General features: G+C 37.1%; 3 protein-coding genes and 1 pseudogene across 6 annotated transcripts; 2 read left to right on the forward strand and 2 right to left on the reverse strand.

Annotated features, from left to right (window-relative positions):
• Positions 1 to 60: 60 nt before the first annotated feature.
• Positions 61 to 3,190, forward strand: LOC137725970 (inositol diphosphatase DSP1). Of its 2 annotated transcripts, XR_015962178.1 has the most exons (6): positions 61 to 553; positions 666 to 759; positions 2,243 to 2,300; positions 2,411 to 2,454; positions 2,547 to 2,852; positions 3,051 to 3,190. XR_015962178.1 is itself a non-coding variant. In XM_068464815.2 (5 exons), exons 1-5 carry the CDS (start codon positions 348 to 350, stop codon positions 2,730 to 2,732), a joined length of 588 nt encoding a protein of 195 aa, XP_068320916.2. In that variant the 5' UTR covers positions 61 to 347; the 3' UTR covers positions 2,733 to 2,961. The 2 variants fall into 2 exon arrangements, 1 of the variants encoding a protein (XP_068320916.2); XM_068464815.2 differs by lacking the exon at positions 3,051 to 3,190 and having other exon boundaries at positions 2,547 to 2,961.
• Positions 3,191 to 3,225: 35 nt separating this feature from the next.
• Positions 3,226 to 6,687, forward strand: LOC137725608 (protein CLMP1 pseudogene; annotated as a pseudogene). The gene has a single exon (XR_015962177.1). The product of XR_015962177.1 is annotated as a protein CLMP1 pseudogene (transcript).
• Positions 6,688 to 7,097: 410 nt separating this feature from the next.
• On the reverse strand, positions 7,098 to 8,961 carry LOC137725627 (1-aminocyclopropane-1-carboxylate oxidase 2). The gene is made up of 4 exons (XM_068464380.2): positions 8,697 to 8,961; positions 8,266 to 8,492; positions 7,759 to 8,092; positions 7,098 to 7,542 (listed from the first exon to the last, which is right to left on the reverse strand). Exons 1-4 carry the CDS (start codon positions 8,799 to 8,801, stop codon positions 7,264 to 7,266), a joined length of 945 nt encoding a protein of 314 aa, XP_068320481.2. The 5' UTR covers positions 8,802 to 8,961; the 3' UTR covers positions 7,098 to 7,263.
• A 10,114-nt stretch (positions 8,962 to 19,075) lies between these two features.
• Positions 19,076 to 20,527, reverse strand: LOC137723866 (uncharacterized). 2 transcript variants are annotated; one of them, XM_068463007.2, is made up of 2 exons: positions 20,097 to 20,523; positions 19,076 to 19,973 (listed from the first exon to the last, which is right to left on the reverse strand). In XM_068463007.2, the coding sequence occupies exon 2, from the start codon at positions 19,914 to 19,916 to the stop codon at positions 19,278 to 19,280; it is 639 nt and encodes a 212-aa protein (XP_068319108.2). In that variant the 5' UTR covers positions 19,917 to 19,973; positions 20,097 to 20,523; the 3' UTR covers positions 19,076 to 19,277. The 2 variants fall into 2 exon arrangements, with proteins under 2 accessions (XP_068319108.2, XP_088549348.1); XM_088693222.1 differs by having other exon boundaries at positions 19,076 to 20,527.
• Positions 20,528 to 21,632: the final 1,105 nt, after the last annotated feature.

Below are 21,632 nucleotides of genomic sequence, written 5' to 3' on the forward strand. Positions count from 1 at the left end.
TTGGGAGGAAAGCCGCATAAGATCGGCCGTACGCAAAATTTTCTCCTCTCCATGTCTCCATCAAGTCTAATCCCAGTCACGGGTCATCATCCGCCCACGCAACCACCATAGCGCATCCCATACAAGATCTTTCTCTTGCAATCCTAATATTCCTCTCTCTCTCTCTCTCTCTCTCTCTTCCTATAAATACGGATCCTCCTCCTCCCCTTAGATTCTCAGAATCCCTCTCTCTCCTCCGTCTCGCTCTGATCATTCTAACAGAACCTCCGAATCAATTAAATAATAAATAAATATTCTCTTCTTTTTGCTTTCACATTTTATTTGGCGCGAAAAAATAGGAGGCAGCGATGAAAATAGATTGCGGAGAGCAGGAGGTCTCCACGGCGTCGCCGGTGGCGAAGGCTCCGGAGATCGGAGACGAGAATGATAGGTGCGGAGAGGCGTTCGTGCCGCCTCTGAACTTCGCGATGGTCGACAATGGCGTGTTTAGGTCCGGCTTCCCTCATTCCCCCAATTTCAGCTTCTTGAAATCCCTAGGCCTCCGTTCCGTCATGTGAGTCAAATTCCAGTGAACTTTGTTTCTGTTGATTAATCTATCTTCAAATCTGGTTTTGGTTTGATTAGATTTGGGGAATTTCGACTGATCCTTGTTTTGATTGGGTTAGATATTTGTGCCCGGAGCCGTATCCGGAGGAGAACAAAGAGTTTTTGAGAGCAAATGGGATTAGGCTTTTCCAGTTTGGGATCGATGGCTCTCAGGTTTCGTTTTCTCTTGGATTTATTTTGCAGATATTATATTAATCTTGACATAATTACTCTGCAATTTGTGTCTGGGGTTATGCTTGGATTGCTTGGAAGTTGGGATTGGAGAATAAGATTATAGTGTTTGCTTTATAATCGTGTGTATTTTCAAATTGGGATGTTCCCTTCTCTGATGAAGAATGTAAAGTCCGCACCCGCTAGTATGTGCGGGTGGTTGAGGAGGGACATTATCATTGTTGATTAGGAGGCCATTGGTCGTCTTTTTGTTGTACCAAATGTTCGTAGATAAGATTTGAACTGCTTAGACAAAAGCCTGAATTTAGTAGAAATCATATGAGGGGTTGGGGAAAAAGGATTATTTTGTTGATATTATGGGATAGAAAATCGTTTCGGAGTGAAGAGTTTCGGGTTTGAGTTGATAGATTTTGGAAATAATTTTCACCATCAACCCATTTTAGAAAGAGAGATGCCAAATTGCATGTCTATAGCACTTCACTTCATCAGCTCAAGTGGTAGTTGGATGAGGCTTTTGGCCTTGCTGTGTCCCACTCCCACTATGTCCTTGTGCAAGCCCTTTGCCCATTGTATTTTTATTCCCACTATGAATTTATGATGCCCCTTTTCTGCCAAACCTCAGCTTTGCAAGAGAGACTGGTCACTAACATGAAATGGGGACGCCAAAGGTGGCAGTGACCCAAACCTTTCACGCATCGTTGTGGCTTGCCTTGCATGAATACTAAACTTGAATGGAACTGCAAGATAAAAGTCTGGAGCACCACTATATGCATCTACACATATTTTAGGTGATTGATTGGCTTCCCCAACACCTGTGAATTGCATATTTATTCTTGCTTTATCTGTTGCTCTAAAAAATACATGAAAGCTGGGTGGTTAGACAAACAATATTGACAATCCTACTCAGCACTTGGATTTTTATATATGGATTATTACTCGCTAATGACATATTTTCCATTTTGAAGTCGCCGTCCACCTTTAGCCTTAGGTTGTTTTGCTTTCCCTGTGCTTTGTTGGTTTACTTTACCTATTTCAGTTGCCTTGTGTTTTGTCAGCTAGCAATGAGTTTAGATTTTCATTGGCTTTTGCTTTGTACTCTGGCTTATTCAAAATATGCCAATAAGTCCTCTGCCGTTATCTCTTAAATGGCCATTCTTGGTTTTCAACTTTTCGTCGATTGTCTTTTACTTTTCCAAATTTCAGTCTGCTGTTTCATTGGATTGTATTTTACTTTTCCAGATACCGGTCTTCTGATGATCAGATCTTGCTTTTGATCAACTTACCACCCTACACGTGTTTGAAGATGCTTTAAACTGTTTCTCTATTTACAGTAACTTCAATCTGGAAGACTTATTGACGGATTTGTCTGAGCTCACTGATGTTTATAACTTAGGACTTTGCTTTGAGCTAGTTATAAAAGATATCAGTTGATGTTTTCAGTCATGTGCTAACATATTCGGTACAGGAACCTTATGTGAAAATCCCGGAGCACACAATTCGTGAAGCATTAAGAGTTGTCCTTGGTATCACTAACCCCCTTGAACTTAAAGCCTCTTTTTTGTTCTTAATATTAGGACACGGCTTGTTTGTTTTACGATTTGCTTATCGACTAGCTTGCCTGTGTATATGCCAGATGTAAGAAACCACCCACTCCTGATCCATTGCAAGCGAGGGAAGGTACTCTATGATTTCCCACTTTTGCGTTTTCTCAAACAATCTTGGGCTTCATCTTCCAACAACGAGTGCTTTTTGTTATTAATGTTGTGCAGCACCGGACGGGCTGTCTTGTGGGATGCTTAAGAAGATTGCAAAGATGGTGCCTGACCTCAATCTTTGATGAGTACCAGAGGTTTGCAGCTGCAAAAGCTCGAGTTTCGGATCAGAGGTTCATCGAAGTGTTTGATATTTCAAGCTTCAAGAACTGTTCAATGTCGTTTTCGTGTTCAAAAAGATAGCAGAATCATTATGCAGAGTGCAGAGTCATTCACTCCTCCCTGGAGAAGAAGATCATTGAGAGAGAGAGAGAGAGCAAATACTCCAAGTCCCTGTCATGTTTTGGGTGTTTTTGTACATAAATATTAAATACAAAATTTAAATTTTGGATTTTCTATACGTGTTTATACACTTATCAAACAATCCCCATTTTTTCACATTTTAATGATATGCAAATTCATTTTTATGCAACGGAGCTTGTAACTTAGTTGTTTAAAAGTTTTTCTTGTATTTTTGAGGTTTTGGATTCAATCGAATAAATCCCCCCCTCCCCAAATCACCTGTACACATGAAGATTTGATCGAAGGATATTAAACCCGGAACTCGCATAATACGAGGCCTAAAAAAATCCTTCGCATATGGGAAATTAAATTGTTCCATCATAAAATAAAAATGGCACCAATCGGCTTGTATTTGTTCATCTGATGCAACGAATTTATCAAAACTCAAGGAGGTGTAGTGTACAACATAACGGGTCGACCCGAATCAAGCACAAGAATTGCCGGTTTAAAAATGAACTGGACCAACATGACTTGGTTTGCCAAGTTTAGCACAAGACATAAGTGGTAGATTGCTCTGATAACTTTTTCAAATCATTTGTCTCGGATTCAAACCCTTCCCTTAATATACATTATCATTTGCATCAAAAGTGTAATCCAAGGTAAGAAAGATCGACGGTGGAAGATGAACGTGTCTGTGGGGCCCGCCTCGGATTATATTAAAACCCGCTGGAATTCATTTGCAGATACCTCCACTTCTCTAGGGTTTGAGACATCCTAAAGGGCAAGAGTGAGAGACTGTTGAGTTCAGTGTTGCTTCCAGGTGCCTAGGGTTTTATCGTCTTCCTCCTCCTCCGAACATTTCTCCGATTGGATTTCATCCAATCCAAACCCCATCACTCGGAGTCAAACCATTGGCGTCAAAGATTGATGCTTTTCGAGCTTGTTCATCGGTAAGTGCCCCCATTTCTCTCTCTCACTCTCTGTCTCTCCATTTTTCGTTCAATTCTCGTCGAAAACAGTGAAAGCTTGCTGCTTTGATTCTTTGTATCATCAATTTTGGATTATATATACACAAGATTTTGTGTGTATAAGTGGGAGAGTGTGAGAGAGGGAGAGGGTTATATGGGGAAATCAGGGGGTAGGAAGAAGAAGGGAGCTTCGAACCAGGCCCCGAAGGATGCGAATTCGACTCCGATTTCGAACGGGAGTGTTGATTTGGACTCTTCAATCTTTTTGAAAAGAGCCCACGAGCTCAAAGAAGAAGGGAACAAGAGATTTCAGGGAAAGGACTATGCGGGTGCTGTGGACCAGTATGATAATGCTCTTAAGCTCACTCCCAAGAACCACCCCGATCGCGCCGTTTTCCATAGCAATAGGGCGGCTTGTTTAATGCAAATGAAGCCGATAGATTATGAGACTGTCATTGCTGAGTGCACCATGGCGCTCCAGGTGCAGCCCCGTTATGTCAGGGCTCTGCTTCGGAGGGCAAGGGCGCTGGAGGCGATAGGGAAGTACGAAATGGCGATGCAGGATGTTCAGGTGTTATTGGGTGCTGACCCGAATCACAGGGATGCTTTGGAGATTGCCCTGCGGTTGAGGACAGCGCTTGGGCTGCGTCAGGAGGTTCAGCAGGACCTCCAGAGCCGCCCGTCACCAGCTGCTCTTGGGGCTTCTGCTGTTCGCGGTGCTCCAGTTGGTGGGTTGGGGCCTTCTTTACCAGCCCGGCCGGTTCTAAAGAAGGCAGCTGCTTCAGCTGGGGGTTCTGGTATATCCCCAATTAATAGGACTGAGAAGCCACAAACAAGTTTACCGGCTGTGAATGGACCTGAGAACAAAACCCAAATGCCAAAGCTCACATTGAAGCCGTCCAATGGTCCTTCAAAATCTGCTAATCCAGGGAAGGGTATCCTGAAGGAGCCGTCGTCTTCATCAATTTCATTGCCCATGAATGGGCAGCTTTCAGAGGCTGCAACTCGTTGGAGACCATTGAAGCTTGTTTATGATCATGACATAAGGCTTGCCCAAATGCCTGTGAATAGCAATTTCAGAGGGTTGAGGGAAGTTGTGATGAAGCGCTTTCCATCATCAAAGTCAGTTTTGGTCAAGTATAAGGATAATGATGGTGATCTGGTGACTATAACCTCTACAGCTGAACTTAGGTTGGCTGAGTCTTGTGCTGACAAGGTCATTTCAGAAGAGCCTGAAATAGATAAAGCTGTCTCAATTGGGATGTTGAGATTGCATATCGTGAATGTGACTCCTGAACAGGAACCGCCTTTATTGGAAGAAGAGGAGGAAAAACCTGTAGAAAGCGAGGGTGTCAAGGAAGATGAAAGTAACTCATCACTTGGTGAATCTGTTTTGGACCCTGCTGATTATGAAACTGTTAAGTCAGAGAAAGAAGCTCCAAAGGAGAAACCAGGAGCTTCAGAAGATCCCGAGTGCAAGGAATTGGAGATGGATGACTGGTTGTTTGAGTTTTCTCAGCTTTTCCGCAGCCATGTTGGTATTGACCCAGACGCTCATATTGATTTGCATGAACTAGGAATGGAGCTTTGTTCGGAGGCTCTTGAAGAGGCAGTTACTAGTGAAGAAGCTCAGAGTCTTTTTGACAAGGCTGCCTCAAAGTTCCAGGAGGTGGCGGCATTAGCGTTCTTTAATTGGGGAAATGTTTATATGTGTGCGGCAAGGAAGCGGATTCCCTTAGATGAGTCTGCTGGAAAGGAGGTCGTGGCAACGCAGCTTCAAACGGCGTATGACTGGGTCAGGGACAAATATTCCTTGGCCAGAGAGAAGTACGAGGAGGCACTTGTGATCAAGCCAGACTTTTACGAGGGGTTGCTGGCGCTGGGGCAGCAACAATTTGAAATGGCCAAACTTCATTGGTCATTTGCACTTGCTAGGAAAATAGATCTCTCGACCTGTGATTCTACAGAAATGCTGACACTTTTTGACAGTGCAGAGGAGAAGATGAAAGTTGCAACTGAGATGTGGGAGAAGCTGGAGGGGCAGAGATCAAAGGAACTGAAGGATCCAAGTGCAGCCAAGAGGGAAGAGTTGTTGAAAAAAAGGAAAAAACAAGGTACCGGAAATGAAGGTGAGGCATCTGGTCAGGGTGAGTATTCAGCAGATGAAGCTGCAGAACAGGCAGCTGTTATGAGATCACAGATCCATCTCTTCTGGGGTAACATGCTTTTTGAGCGATCCCAGGTCGAATGCAAATTAGGGCTGGATGGTTGGAAGAAAAACCTGGACGCTGCTGTTGAGCGCTTTAAGCTTGCTGGAGCTTCTGAGGATGACATTTCAATGGTTCTGAAGAATCATTTCTCCAATGTCGATGGAGTGGAGGGGGATGAGAAAAAGGTTCTAGGCAGTGACGCGCCTGTTGAAGCCGACAAAGACAATGATATTCTTTCAGGGAAGTAGGATCATTTATTTTAACAGTGGTTTCCATGAAAATCTACATTCTTTGCTTGTTCATCATGAGAATAACCGGAGAGAAGAGGCGTTGGTTTTCTGTACTGAATGTTGGAATTCTGGAATACTTTTTATTCAGTTTGAAAAGGTCAGGTGCCGGAATTTGCAGCTGTGTACCAAAACGATTTTGGGCAATGTTCTACACATTTTTCGCAATGTTGATTAGTTTTTTAGTGTCGACTTTATGTGCGTAGGGTCTGATATTGAGCTTTGCTGCTCCGATTCAGTGCAGCGTGGTATGTAATTGCAATCTTTATCTTTACAAAGTGACATTTGTCGCATTACCGATGAGTTTCAAGTCTCCGTGCATAAGCCCTGCTATTTCGCTTGCGGCTTCAATCATGTTGGAGTGTGATCTATGAATGCAACCTCTGTTTCTATGATACGTGTATTATCGGGTTTCAATTTCAGTTGTGAATGCACAGTTCGTTCTCTCTTATCACTTTATCTGTGTTATCGCACCATTATCATACGGTATTACTAATCCACGTGTTATAATGTGGGTGAATAGATAGAATGAGAACCAACAATGTATTACTAATTCATGTATTATAATGTGGGTGAACACATAGAATGAGAACCCATAACTTAGTACAAATTGAGTTCAAATCTTCCGTATTCACTTTGGATGTGGCCTCTTTAAAGGGTTTAGGGTTTAGGGTTTAGGGTTTAGGGCGATCAGCAATATTTACTTAACCCTTATTAACTGTTGTTATAAATTTAACATGTGTCAATTAATAATAGATGTCACACATAAAATGAGCGCAAAGATTTGATCCCCTACAAATTTAATTTAACAAATGAGGGTGAGTTAACTTTGAAGAACGTGGATCCCTCAAAGATTAGGAATATAATAATTTGTATTTTATATAGATAGATTTCAACTATAAAAACAGTGGAGAAAAAAGTAAAACCCTAACTTTCTCCTCCCCAACTTTATTTAGCACAAACGATAAAACCCAAAACCCTAATTTTGATTTCTTTTTGTCCTGTCCCATCGGACGGCTCTCAGACCTCAGGCAGTTGCAACCGAGGTGGTTTCCCTGGCCTTCATAGCTTCAAATCTTGGCTCCTTGGCTTGGAATTTGAGGCCAGAATACAGCTTCATGTAATCATCAAACAAAAATTTGGGATAAGTTGGGGTTTCCTCAGATTTGTTCTCCAGCAATGCCGGTGCCGGGCTGATAAACGCATCGTCGCACGGGTTGTAGAACGAGGCTATCGACATTCTGGTTCCGTCCGACTGAGCTATCACCCGGTGCATTATACTCTTGTACTTCCCATTGGTGATCACCTGCATCAAATAATTATAGTCTAACATTTAGTAAACTTGATGGTAAAAGTAAAAATTATCTGTGTATGACGTCCTCTTTATTATAAAACGGTTGAGCGTTGAAATGTATCGGTAACATGTTTGTACGTTTTGTTGACGACAGTGATATTAATACATTATTGATGATGCATCGGATGTCGGGTCAATAAGACATGGGTAACTGGTAATTTGGTATACCTCAATCTGGTCACCTAAGTTGATGACAATGGAGTGGTGCCTTGGGGGGACATCCACCCATTCACCATCCTTGAGGAGCTGGAGGCCACTGACCTTGTCATCCTGGAAGAGCAGGATGATACCACCAGCGTCGGTGTGGGCCCGGAGTCCCTTGATCAGGTCTGGCTTGGGACATGGAGGGTAGTTGCTGACCTTGGTCCCAAAATTCGGACCCTTGGATCCATAGAAAGCCTTCTTTAGATAGCCCTTCTCAAGTCCAAGATTCTCACACAGCAACTCCAAAAGCTTCTCAGCTAGCTTCTCCAATTCCACTGCAAATTCCTTCATGGTCTTCCTGAAATATTGTTCAAAATATATACAAGAAATCAATATGATATTCTAATACAATCTAGTCTACAAAACCGAGATCCAAACTTAGGTGCAAGGGGGCCGCAAGGTGCTTTAGCTAACTTGGTTAAATCCAAATCAGTGGGAAATTAATTAAGTTTGTTGTAATTAGTGTGTGACCTGTAATCTTCCTCGAGATCAGGGATTTCGGAAATGTTTGAGGAAGGAAGGTGGCGCAAGAAGAAGGTGCTTTCCCAGTCCAAGTCGTGGATTTCGGACTGGACAGCGTCGAGGCCTTTGGCTGCCACCATTTCCTTGAACCTTTGCTCCATGGTCTTCTTGTAGTGATCCTTGTTCATCTTCTCCACAGTGTCCAAAAGCTCAGTTGATATCCCATGGTTCACCAACTTCAGTTATTTATACACAAAACAAAGAGTTGTCATATTTCTACAGAAATTAAGGCAGTACCAAAAAAACTGAGCAACTAGGGCGGCGTATTTGTTTTCCGACTCTCATATGATTAGAGACGGATTTACTCTGAGCACACGAGGGACGGAGTTTTGTGCCTTGAGGAAGAAAAAAATATCCCAAAGCTTTGTTGGGTTACGTACCTCAAAGAAACCCCAGTTCTCACATGCATCATTGATCTTCTCCAAGGTTGCTGCTCTCTCTTCACCATTGACAAGGCTCATGTCAACAACTGGGAAAGTCGCCATTTCTCTTTGGATTGCTTTCTTTGTATTTCCTTCTCTCTCAAGTTTTCTCTCGCTTTCTCTCTCTTTCTCACAAGCTTAACCGGCCTTGGTTAGTATGCTCACTCGCTCAGTTGTGGAGTACTTCCAGCTATATGCTGCAATTTATAGGCTCTAAAGGAGTGGAGATCTGTAAATAGTTTGGATTTATTATATAACTTTTTATAATCGACTAATTCAATTTAAATGTGATTTTACCTAAATTCAAATATGCATGGTAGTATTAAAATGTAAATCAAAATATGTATGGTAGAGAATTAACAATCGAAAAAAATATTTTATGATGTTTAGGATTATGAGCATTTGTATTTAGACACAATGTATTTAGATTCAACGTAAAGGAAAATAATACACACTAATTAAAGAAAAAGTATATATAAGTAAAAAAAAATACATATATCTAATTATAAAAAGAAATCATATCAATCACTACTAGGCTCGTTTGAAATTGTTTTTAAAATGACTGAAAATATTTTTGTTGAAGTTGATTGCTTCCAAACAAGTTTATTTATTATTGTATCTAAAAATTATAAAAGGTCATGAAAAATTAGAAAATAAAATTAGAAAATGAAATAAGATAAATTTAAAAAGAACAGGACTTGTGTGGGAGTATGTAACCACGTCCTGATGGACCCCTACCAACTTGTCCTGAGGCTGTAGCCAATGGCCATAATCTATGTGCTGTTGAATCATCTTTCTTTTTTATCGTCTTTTTTACATGTTTATTTTTGTTATGGGGTTTCTGTATGTTACAGTTTCTGTTTATAAACTAGCTATTCTTCCAGACATGACCGAACCCAAAGTCATGGCTACTTTTTCCCCATGCAAGCATACACTCGCCCTGGCTATCTGTCAACATTACTGTAGTTTAATTTTATCGGAGCAGTACTTCTTTTTTCAACTTTCAAAGAGATCACGAACCCCTCACTTGAATGATTAAAGAAGCTAGAATCACCCAACCATAAAGCCTGGAAATAGGAAAAGTGTCTCATGGGTGCACGAATTAATCATGCATGTCCCAAATTCCTTTGCTAATAAGTTGAGAGAGAGAGAGAGATCACGCGCACATATATTATTTTTTAATTACTGTTCGTCTGTCATGTCATTACGCGGTGCTGTCTTTTTATTTATATATGTTACAACATATACATATATTTATTAATTAGTTTGTATTAGCTTTAGATCCAAGAAATATCGACTATATATTTACTTATATTGGAATATGCGAATTAATAATATTGTCATTTGCCATGTTTTCTTTTTCTTAATATTGGCAATTATAGCTTAAGCAGTAAAGACAAAACTAAGGCATGCCACAAAAGGCATTTCTCATCATTCATAAAAAAAAAAGAGAAGTCGAAAAGCAAAAAACGTTGTGCGCAAATTAGTGAAAATCATTACGAAACAACATCTAGCTTTCGATCGATAACCTGCTAGTTAAACAATAGATTACAGGATTTAGAACTAGTACTTAGCAAATTAATTAATATCATTTGTTAAATGCATTGCTTGACAAGATTGCTTTCATGCAATGAGAAGGAACAGTAACATCGTGTATCTTCAAACAAAGAACACGTAACCAGAGGAGGTTTATAACTTTAATTAATCAATGAAAGATTCAACTCTCGTGTTAATTATTTATTATTTTTCTTATAATTTGAACTTCTTGAGCGTGCCTTCATATATGTCGGAGAGAGTGGGCTACTTAATTAGTAATTACTGGTGGTTGAAATTGGATGTGGTAGTTAATTTTCCTTTTCAAAAGATAAAACAAGTAGAATTTTTTTCTTGCATTCAGAAACACAAATATGTAACGTTCAACCTATACCATGCGTAATTGTTTTCTATTAATATACAAAGTTTATGTTATCCACGAAATTTTTGATTGTCGAAATATCAGAAAAATCAATCATTGATATGAAAGGGGGTGAAAGGCAAACTTCACCCTATATCGGCAAGATCTAAGAAAATCAACAAATATCAATGATATATATTTATCAATTTGCTAAAAGAAATATGCCAAAACCCATTGCAGATTTTAAACTTTTAGACTTCTTTGAGAAATTTTTCTCTAATTTCGACTAAATCTGAATGCGTTGAAACACCCACGCCATTGCAAATTCCATCATTTCCGTCATAGGCAACCGATATCAATATTTATATGATATATTCCTTGATATTTTCGTAAATTTGTATACCGATATTTTCATAAATTTGCATATCAATATTTTCACCTATATCGATATTTTAAATATTGAATATATTCTAGATGCAATACACATCATCAATCATGTTATTTACCTTATTATAACACATTAAATAACACACCACATAACTTGTGCTTCAGATAACCCGGTAACCATCAAATTTTCTCCTAAAACCAAGAGGCTTTAAGATTCAACCAAAGACTAGAGAGAAAAGCCATGGGCTAAGAAACATTGAAACTGATTTTGTTGACGAAGGCATGGTCCTCTTTCTCCTCCATGAAGGCTCCCATATGACGTTATTTCACACTAACTTATAATGTTCGTTTAGGAGTGTTTTTGAAATGGTTGAAAGTGTTTTGATGAAAATATTTTTGGAACCAATTTTTAGTAAAAATATAAGTGAAACGTGAGACTTGAAACCCAAAAACTTTTTATCTAAAAGCGCATTCAGTCATTTTAAAACACTTCCAAACGAACCTTAAATTTATAGAATGTGAATTTATTTTTATTAATATACTTTGGATATGATACGCATCAACGATGTCCTATACTCTTATTATAACAAATTAAATATATCTTACATAGTCACTACATAATTTGTGTTTCAAGTAACCCAGTACTCTTAAAAAGATTTCTCCTAAAATCAAGGGGCTTTTAAGATTCAACTAGAGTCTAGAGGAAAACTATGGGCTATGAAATAATTTAAGTTGACGAAGTTTGGACCCTCTTTCTCCTCCAACGATGGCTCCATATCAACTTTCAACATTCTGACTAATGAAAACCATTCAGAGAAATCTCAGTTTTCAACTTTCGGTCTCTTAGTCATATGCATGATGTCGCTTAGTAAATGTGTCACTGCCACAACCTATTTATTCTTTGTTGGAATTAACCTAACATAACGACTTGTAACCTGTCGCTTAGTTAATAGCAGTGTCGTAATCACTTGGTTTAGTTTTACGTGCAAATTCAGTGGCATATTCAGAAAATATTGTTGGGGTAAATAAGAATAGTTCGGGCAATGAGAATTTTTGTTTTTTTGGACGGAGTAACATGTAAATTGGCATTTCATCAAGCCTTAGTAAGTCTAAGATCATTTGCTAAGTCATATTACACGCCAGTTTCGACATATACCAACAACTTTTGAGTGAGCACGTCGACTGATGTCATTAACTTTTGAGTGAGAATGCCGATAGATGTCAACATATGCCAAGTGAGCCTATCGAAAGATGTCCATAACAACGCACAAAGGCATGAAGCTAGCAGCTATCTTGTCTAGTGCCCATAGAGGCAATTTGTCAAGCAGTTGAAGAGCAACTTTCAAGAGCATCTCAGATTTTCAAAAGAAAACACCCAACTTTTTCATAAAAAATTTCTAAAATTAGGGGTAAGGGGCAGCTATAACCCACCATATCCCAAGTTGGATCCGCCCGCCAATTGTTTAACAAGATTGTGATCCTTGTTTTTAAGTAAATGGCCCTTGTTTTTTTCTTTTAGTCTGCTTCCCACCTTTGACAGAGCCCTACAAATACAACGGTTCGTGTTGTATGCATGCAACCAATAAACAAATAAATTTTGGTTGTGCATTATATTTATGGGTATTGAGTAATTAAGTACTGATAAGCTTAATTATTGTTTTATTCCTTCCGAAAGTTTGCGAGTCTCACTCCCTTGTCATTTTGACCTAACTTTCACTTTAAATCATGTTTTCGGATTTCACTTTATCTCTAGCCACGTAAGTATCTTGAACGGAAAACTTAACAAACTTAAACGCAAAAGTAAAACAGGACATAAAAAATGATTTAAAAGTCATGTTAAATCAAATAACTTTTGAAGGGCAAATGTGAAACTCAGAACACTTTCACAGGATAACATATTAATTAAGCCTTAAGTATACGAGTCATCTTAGAAAATTGTTCTAAATCTGCACGACTGCATGCACCCCAAAATATAGAAAGTTTGGTCTTATTGATTTATCGCTTTAGTCGTTTAGTTCAAATATATGTTAATTGAACTTGATTATGCACAAACCACGTGACTAAAAAAGTGCAGAACTTATACATACATACATACATATATATATATATATATATATATATATTGATCGAGCCAAGGATTCATGCATTGTCATTAAGGGAGCAAAGCAAAGCACATGCATATACAACTAGAACATGATCCATCTTCATATGTCTATCTATGTGACGCTCACTTTGTTAGTTTTTGGATCAAGTTCCAAATTCCATGTATTTTTTCTTTGTTGGCTTTACCTATATATTGTCTTATAATCTTCAAATTAGTAATGCAATTTCTTGGCTGGTTCATTTTGATGAAGTCATCATCCATGCATACAAGCATTCACACTCCACTAAAAATAATAGACAACATTAGCAAATTCATAATTATATTTTTATGCTTGAGCTATTAATACATGAATAATATATCTACACCCTCGAGATGTCCCTGGCGTCTCTAATCAGTGTACAATGCTAGTGTTCTAAATTACTCACAAAATGTCGCATCATTAGTTTACGACGCCATTTTTTTCTTATGTTGCACTTCAATTAATCTCAACTTATCTTTCATCGTGTGTCAATTTAGTTGTATTTAATGGTGCATTACAGGAAATCATTTAGAAGTAAGAAACAAGTTATTAACAAAAATTCCTATACATCACACATATATATAATACGTACAAAAAGAAGCAAGAAAGGTTTTTTAGCCAAAATGGTTCATGAGATTAGCATAACGGAGATTTTCACGGAATGGCCAAGATGACTGACGGCGGACAAACTCAGAAACCAGTTTTATCGATTTCAAATCTTAAGGGCCAAAGTGAAAAGTTAAGCCGATTTTAGAGACTATTTTAGTTAAACTGCCAACGAAAAATTAATACTAGATATATAAAGAGAGCTCGTAGGATCTGTCAATCTAGAAGGTGAGAATTAAGAATATAAGATATGAGCTAGAATGTCAAAGAATAAGCATTATGGTTTTGAAAATCTAAGCAGCTTATTAGAATAATTGGATCGGATCAATGAGATGAGATGGATTGAATTCCCTTCAGTTGGAGAATGATTTTCCTCTTGGCACTCAACTAGCTAGTTGCCTTATAATAAACAACAATTTACATTTATTTATGTACTATTTTAGTCAATTCAGTTGTTTAATTGTATTCGAATAATATGAATGAAATTTGTGAATAAGTAACGTTACTAACCCTAATGCATGTAAACTATTTTAATCGGCAAAAAGCATATTCATCATTCCACAAGAGGATAGAGAAAACCTACTTAATAAATTGCAGATGAACTTTCTCGTGTGCAGAATATTGAGTGCAACTAGTGTTATATCTCTTTATCTTTCTCGCAATCAGCGTTATAATTATCGATACTGATATCGATATATAAATTTATAGAGATATGGATGAATATATTGATATTAATATCGATGTAGGTTGTTTTCGACGGAAATGATAGAAAATTGTTGAAAAACGTGAAAATATAAAATGAAACTACAGTGAATGTCATATGGCAGTTTGTCAATATTTAACCAACATGTTCAAGATATCTCGATTTTAGCCAAAATTTAAGAGTTTCTCCAATAATATCAACTGCACTGAAAATTTTTTGAACACTACTCACAACATCAATTAATAAAAAATAGGGTGAAGTGCTCCGATTTAATCCCTGAACTATCACTTCAATGAAAATTAGGTACCTGAATTATTTTTCTGGTAAAATAAGTCCCTAAATTCATTAAGAATTGCTAATTTCATTCATACTATTATATTCAAAGCTATTTTATCTAATTTTTCGTCAACTTAAGTTACTTGACACACTTTAGAGTGTAATACCGTCATTTTCTCGCCTCTAAACCCTTAACATTTCATATAAGTTGTGAATCTAACATCTAATTTACCCTCCAAAGTTAAATCCATACACTGTTTCTTTACAAAAAATAAAAAATAAAAAATAAAAAATAAAAATATATCCTCCATTGTGTATCACATGCAAGTAACATTACTTAAATTAGCGGAAAATTGAATATAGTAGCTTCAGATCTAATATTAGGAATGTAAGATTTTTATAATTCAATAATTGATTTTTTAAAGAAAAAAAATAATTAAAAAATAATAATTTTTATTGAGGTGATAATTCAAGGCTTAAATTCACAGTTCATTCTAAAAAATATAAAAGTTATAGACACTAGTCATATGATAGACTTCTCAATCCCTACTTCCCTATCCAGCATTCTCGATTAACTCTATCCATTACTCACATTTATGTTCTCATGCATGGCAACCTGTTATTCGGGATCCGATATATTACTATTTTTCTATGAACCTCACGTGTGAAAATCAAATGCCATCGGGTTGTTAGTTTAAAAGTTTGTTTAGATGTGCTTTTAAACTAACTGAAAAATATTTTTGATGAACATATTTTTAGATCTAATCTTTAGTAAAAATACAAGTAAATCCTGAAAAAGCACTTAAAGTGATTCCTGGAAGAAGACAGAAAGCACATAATTGATGCTTCTTACAGAAAGCACTTTTAGTGTTTTTGGAACTCAAAAACATTTTCTCTAAAAATACTTTTAGTTATTTTAAAATTACATCCAAAACGAGTTATAAGATTTATGATGTGATGTAGTATATATCAGTTGATCACATAATATATATATAAGTCATAGATGGGGTAGATCCACCGTGCAATGTTATGGGCGACTAGATTAATATATATCAACAACAAAAAAAATTTGATATCATCAAGATTGTGATCACTTTGCTTTGCCATGTGTAGAATGCATTAATCAAATATTTTACAAGTTCTTGTGACTTGTGAGTGGTATAAATAAAGTTCAATTATCAACTACTACATCATGTAGTTTATAAAAGATAGTCTAAAAATTTGACATCACTAACATCATTCTAACTTGAAACATTTTCATGGATAAATGACATGATAATAAGAGACATATGGATGTTTGGCTCTATTATTATAATATGAAAAATACCCTATGATTAATCATGTTGTCTAATATTATAATATGTAAACTAGTAACATCTTATGATAATGAAATCATCACACTAAAACAAAAGCAATAGAAAAAAGAGTGTTTCTAAAACTAAGTACTTAAAATATAGGGAATGATCATATAGGGTTATATGATCACATAGACGTACAGGTGATATGTCACGTGATTATAAATAAATAAATATATATATATATATACACACACGTGTAGGAGAAATGTAGGATTACAAACGAGAGATTTTGAATATGGGCACATATGTTATATGTTATTATACAAGTGCATGAATACTAAAAAAAAAATATCTCTACACATGTATATTAAACTATATAATGTACTGCGCTGTATTCTGAACACATTAAAAAACTCTCGATGCAAACAAAGTCATAGGGAAAGCGTGCGACTAGAAATGTAGGGTTGCATTTGGATTTTAACTTCTTCTAGTTACCAGTCGTCTCTCTCTCTCATGCCAAAAACTGAAAAAGAATAAACCCAGAGCATCTTGAATGAATCAACATCGAACAAAAGTAGAAAGTGATCGAAATGGGATTTTATATTGCATGCAGAATATCTTTGTCCGGCTGCTTAAAAAAAGCACCACATTATTAATTGGAACCAATTGAAGAGGAAGCTTTCCCTTTATTTTTTTTCTTTTCTTTTCTCAAAAGTGGAATTTTGATGCCATTGATTGAATAATGTATACTTCACGAACTCGGAGCTTTCTCTTTGTCACGCTGCACTTCCATATAAAAAGGACATGTAGATTGTGGATACTTTGCACGCAACATCGAAAGATAGACGTTCATTCATTTCATCAATGAAAAGACACGTAGAAAAAAATTAACACATGTCCTTATATTATTGACACGAGATAATTGTGTCCTGCACAATGTTCTAAAAAGTACTAGGCACTAAACACTAGGCGGGCAAAGATTTAACGCCTAGGAGTCTAAGTGAACCTAAATGGCGCTAGGGAGAGATTTTTAGAACAATAATCATACAAGTCCTTCTCCATAATCCATATAACATATCTATGCTGTGCATGAATATGATGCCCATTTTTTATGTAAACTGTGTATGCGAATCTTTTGATACATGTATGCCATGCAGATTGATATATCATGGGTTCTTTACTTATATTCTTGCTGAAGTGGAGTTGCTCATGCTTATACTTTTCTGCGATAGTGACCACTTTTTAAGCCACTGTATGATTAAGCTCTCCGACCTCTCTTGACTCACACACAAATGAAGCGCACAGAATAATGTAGTAAACAAGGAATGCACGAACAAATTAATAACGACGACACACAAAAAAAGGCATCTACTTTGATAAAAAAAAAATATATGTTTTTCAATAAAAATATAAATAAAAAAGGGCATCTCTTTCGAATTGCTAGATTCAACTTGCGTGGTGCTAATCATAAGTCGTTTAGGCAAGTAAATTACTATTCGTAAATGAAAAGTTCCACCATTATTAACTTTCAGACATTTTGACATAAAACCACACATCTGTTATATATGCGCGCTAGCATGTGATCGAGTTGGAAATAGTAAAGATGATAGAGAAAACTAGTTGTTCAATGTTGGTTCGCTTCTCAGAATCTTGACATGGTATCAAAAGATAATCCCTCGATGATGAGTAGTAGTTTAATTTCGAGACAGTATCGTATTGAACTTATTAATAATGGCTTGTTGACAGTTTGAATTTAGAGATTTTTTGCAACGCACATCAGAAGCACATATTTCAGTTACACATAAAAACAATAGGTGTTAGATTGTTTGCTCTAACGCAATGTAACAACTATTGTTCTTATGTGCAACTTAAATATTTACTTTTTTATGCGTATCGGAGTTAATTTAATTCATTGAATCCTCAACAGTGGTTTAGAATATGATCGAACCGAAGGACCTAGGCCCAACTTCATTTTGGGTTCGATCTATAACTTTATACGAAGGAGTACTCAACTTCATGTTGAGCAAGAAAACCATCATTTGCATTGTTTTGGTACGCATTCTTAATAGGGAAACAGCATTGGACTTTTTTGTATGGGTTTGTAAAAAATAAAACACATTGAGCCCACATATAGGTTGATAGTGGTTGTAGTTGGTCCAAACCCACCCCAAATGTTCTTCAAGATTCCATAAAACCACACAGAGAAACAAAAGCCAACGTTTCAAGCTTATTTTTTTAATAACACTTAGTATTACGATTTAATAGTATTTCTCTTCCGGTTTTGGTGTAAGTCTTAGGTTCGATTCTCGCTAAAGACGAATTTGAACCACATTATTATGGTTAGCCCAATATAAGGCTTAGCTCACCCCTCTACCTCCCCTTCATGTAGATATCGTTTCCTAAAAAAAACAAAAAAATGACAATTGCTTTTGTTTTAACAAAAGCTTCCTTGTACATGCATTATGGTGCGATTGTGTACACGCATTATGGTACGATTGTGAAGATAATCAAACTCATTATATAACGACTATGCTAACATGGCATTCTGGTACGATTGTGACGATATTTTCAGATAATCATACATTATCACATGTACTGGTAATATTCTACTTTAACTAATAGAAGTGTACTGATCGAAGTTCAAACTCGTTATACAACGACATGCTAACATTTACTGTTATTTAAGAAAATTAAACTCATAATAGTGCTTAATTATTTTGACAACGTAAGATACCTTCAACTCGAAGAACCAAGTGCATGGCATGCATAAGAAACATTACTGGAAAAAGGGAAAAAATTACCCATTAAAATATACCCCAAAAATAACAAAATTCATGGCAGCTTCATTGTACTTTTCAAGTTGCAGAAATATAAAGGTAATGTAAACATAATTATTAGTTTTTTTTAATTATTAGTTTTTTTTAATTATTAGTTTATTAAATAATGAATTAAATTTAAAAATCGAATTAATTTAAATGATGTGACTGTTCATATAAAATACTACTTAAAATAATATAAAAATGTAATACAAAAATATAATATGAATAATATTACTCTACAAAGACTAGTTAAATTTAAGAAGCCCGTATTGCATGTGAACAAATTGAATTGAATTTTCTAGTGATTGAAAATTCCACCATCAAAGTTTCAACACTGTCACGAATCTCGATGACTCCTCCCTCAAACAATCACATCAAATATTTTCTGGTTTTTTTGTTTTTTTCTTGATCATCCAATCAAATCCGACGATCACTAGAATATATCGAGGACCTCGAGGATCGAACGGTTGCAGAGGGGACAGGATCCTGGATTCAACCACACCTCTCTCGAACACACCCTGCAAAATGTGTGCCCACACGGGATGAAAGCCGCGCCTTTTTTCCTTCCCATACACACGCAGCACACCGAATCGCTCCCTATCCCTCCCTCCGCTGTTTTTTCGCTCAACGCCGTCGCGCCACCGCCAAACGGGTCGCACCCGTCCATCTCCGTCTCCTCAATCAGCCTCATCAGCGACACTCTCATCGGCGTTCCCGCGATTGCATTACCCGTGGGACCCACCGACCCCTCTCCCTCCGGATCCTGAGGAGCCCGCAACTGTCGCTCGGCTGCCAGAGCCGCAGCCAAATTCATACCCGATCCGTGCGAAACCGGAGCCACGCAACCCGGATCCCAAATATTAACCGGTCCAGCCTGGCCCACAGTTATAACCACTCGTTCTTGTGGCGGAAGATTTTGCGGTTCTTGATCTTCCTCATCCTCTCTGGCGCCAATCGCCGACGTCCGTCCGAATCCCCAGGTGGCCCCACAGCATCCGAACACGCTCAGTCTCAGCCGTTGCTTTAAGCTCCGCCTGCCCACAACCCCCCTCGCACCATCCGCGTCGTCCATTTGCTCTCTCAGAACCTCGAGGACCGTCCTTGCCGCCCTCTCCCTCCGCACCGATTCCTGCAATATCAGACTTAGTTGACTCATACTTCAAACAAACGATTCAAAACCCGCCACAAAAACCCAGTAGAAGAAAGACAAATATTCGGAGAAAGAATTGTTGCTGAGAGAAAAAAGACGTACAGATTGGGATTAAATGGAGGGGTCCAAGTCCGACTCTGTCCATGAAGAACCCGTGAGCGTCTTCAACAAACAGAACAAAAGCACTTTTGAGAAAAGCAGGACTGCAAAATTGGATTCGGCGGGATTCTGAAAACTGGGTTATGTAAAATGCGAGCTGAGCGCCAGCTCTGTCGTTGAAAAAAAAGATTTTGGGGTTAGAAAAAAGCAAGATAAAGGGACAAAATAGAAGCAGAAGAAGAAGAATGAAAGAAAGAAAGCAAAAATGGTGGCTTATAGCAAGATGGAAACAAAAACAAAGTAAATTCATTTTCCATATTTACTTCTGGATTGAAACAAAAACAGCACAATGTCATAAACCTAGTGCACTTGGTAAAGTTCGATACCATTTGGAGCTACAAGTTAATCATTAACTTGTTAATGCTCAAATACGTATGCTTAGCAATTTAATCACAAAGGGGGAAATTAAGGTCAACCCCAACCCATAAATATTTCTATAAATAGAAATGCTAATTTGACTATTTTAAAAGTAAAACTCTCAATCGACTCTCTGCCATCTCAATTTATTCAATAATATTTTATACTATTAGCACAAAAATTAACGTTAATTGTGAGATGACGGTTAGTTTATAAAAAATCGCACTTTTAAAAAAGTCATCTTAACATTTTTCTTGAATAAAATCTCTTATAAAATTGGAAGGTTACTTAAGTGAAGTTGGTGGGAGTCCGGATCCTTTTTTTGGGATCCTCGTTGAATTCTTTTTCTAAGGATTCTACGTGATTCGGATCGTCCATCGTATATCGTGCGATCAGAAATTATTATAAAATATAAAATTAAATATAAATAATACCTAACGCATGATGTACGATCGACTGTTAAAGTCACGGAATCCCTAAGATTTCCAAAAAAGATGTTCTTGAGAGTTCAATCATTATTAGATATGCGAAACGATGTGCCTACTAAAAGTTTGTCCCTCTACAACTGAAGCTCGTTGCATTGATTGCGCTTCAAAAGACACGTTTGCAATTGAGAACAACTTTGCAAAGCACATCATAGCTGATTAATAAGTAAATAATAATGCTGATTAGCCCTATTGCTGGAAGAAAATCATAACAAAGGCTAATGTAATAGTGTGATTAATAATTTAATAACGTGATTTGGCAACGTAGAGGGCTCACGCAACTCTGTATTGCTCGGACTCCGTTGGTTACATAGCATAAGTGGTCCCGCTCGACCATCGGTTATCATCTCTTAATTATAAGGATTATGGGCATTGATAGTGTTCTTAATTTTGTTAATCCTAGTGATTTAGTTTGTAATTCCAGTGGTCAATATTCGTTGACAACAATATATTTATAGTATTCTTGTTAGCATTAGTCATCAATGATTGGTGAAATCCTCATTATTCAACACATAATTTTGTATTCATTTTCTACCAATTATATATTGGGTCTTTTGACATACGTGCAATGCCCTTCATATTTTTCTATTTATATATGAATGAGGATGATTTCCGGATCTTCTTTGTGAGGATCCTA

The sequence above is a fragment of the Pyrus communis genome, chromosome 5 (assembly GCF_041283825.1).
Source record: "Pyrus communis isolate YQ-2024b chromosome 5, ASM4128382v1, whole genome shotgun sequence".
NCBI classification, from domain to species: domain Eukaryota; kingdom Viridiplantae; phylum Streptophyta; class Magnoliopsida; order Rosales; family Rosaceae; genus Pyrus; species Pyrus communis.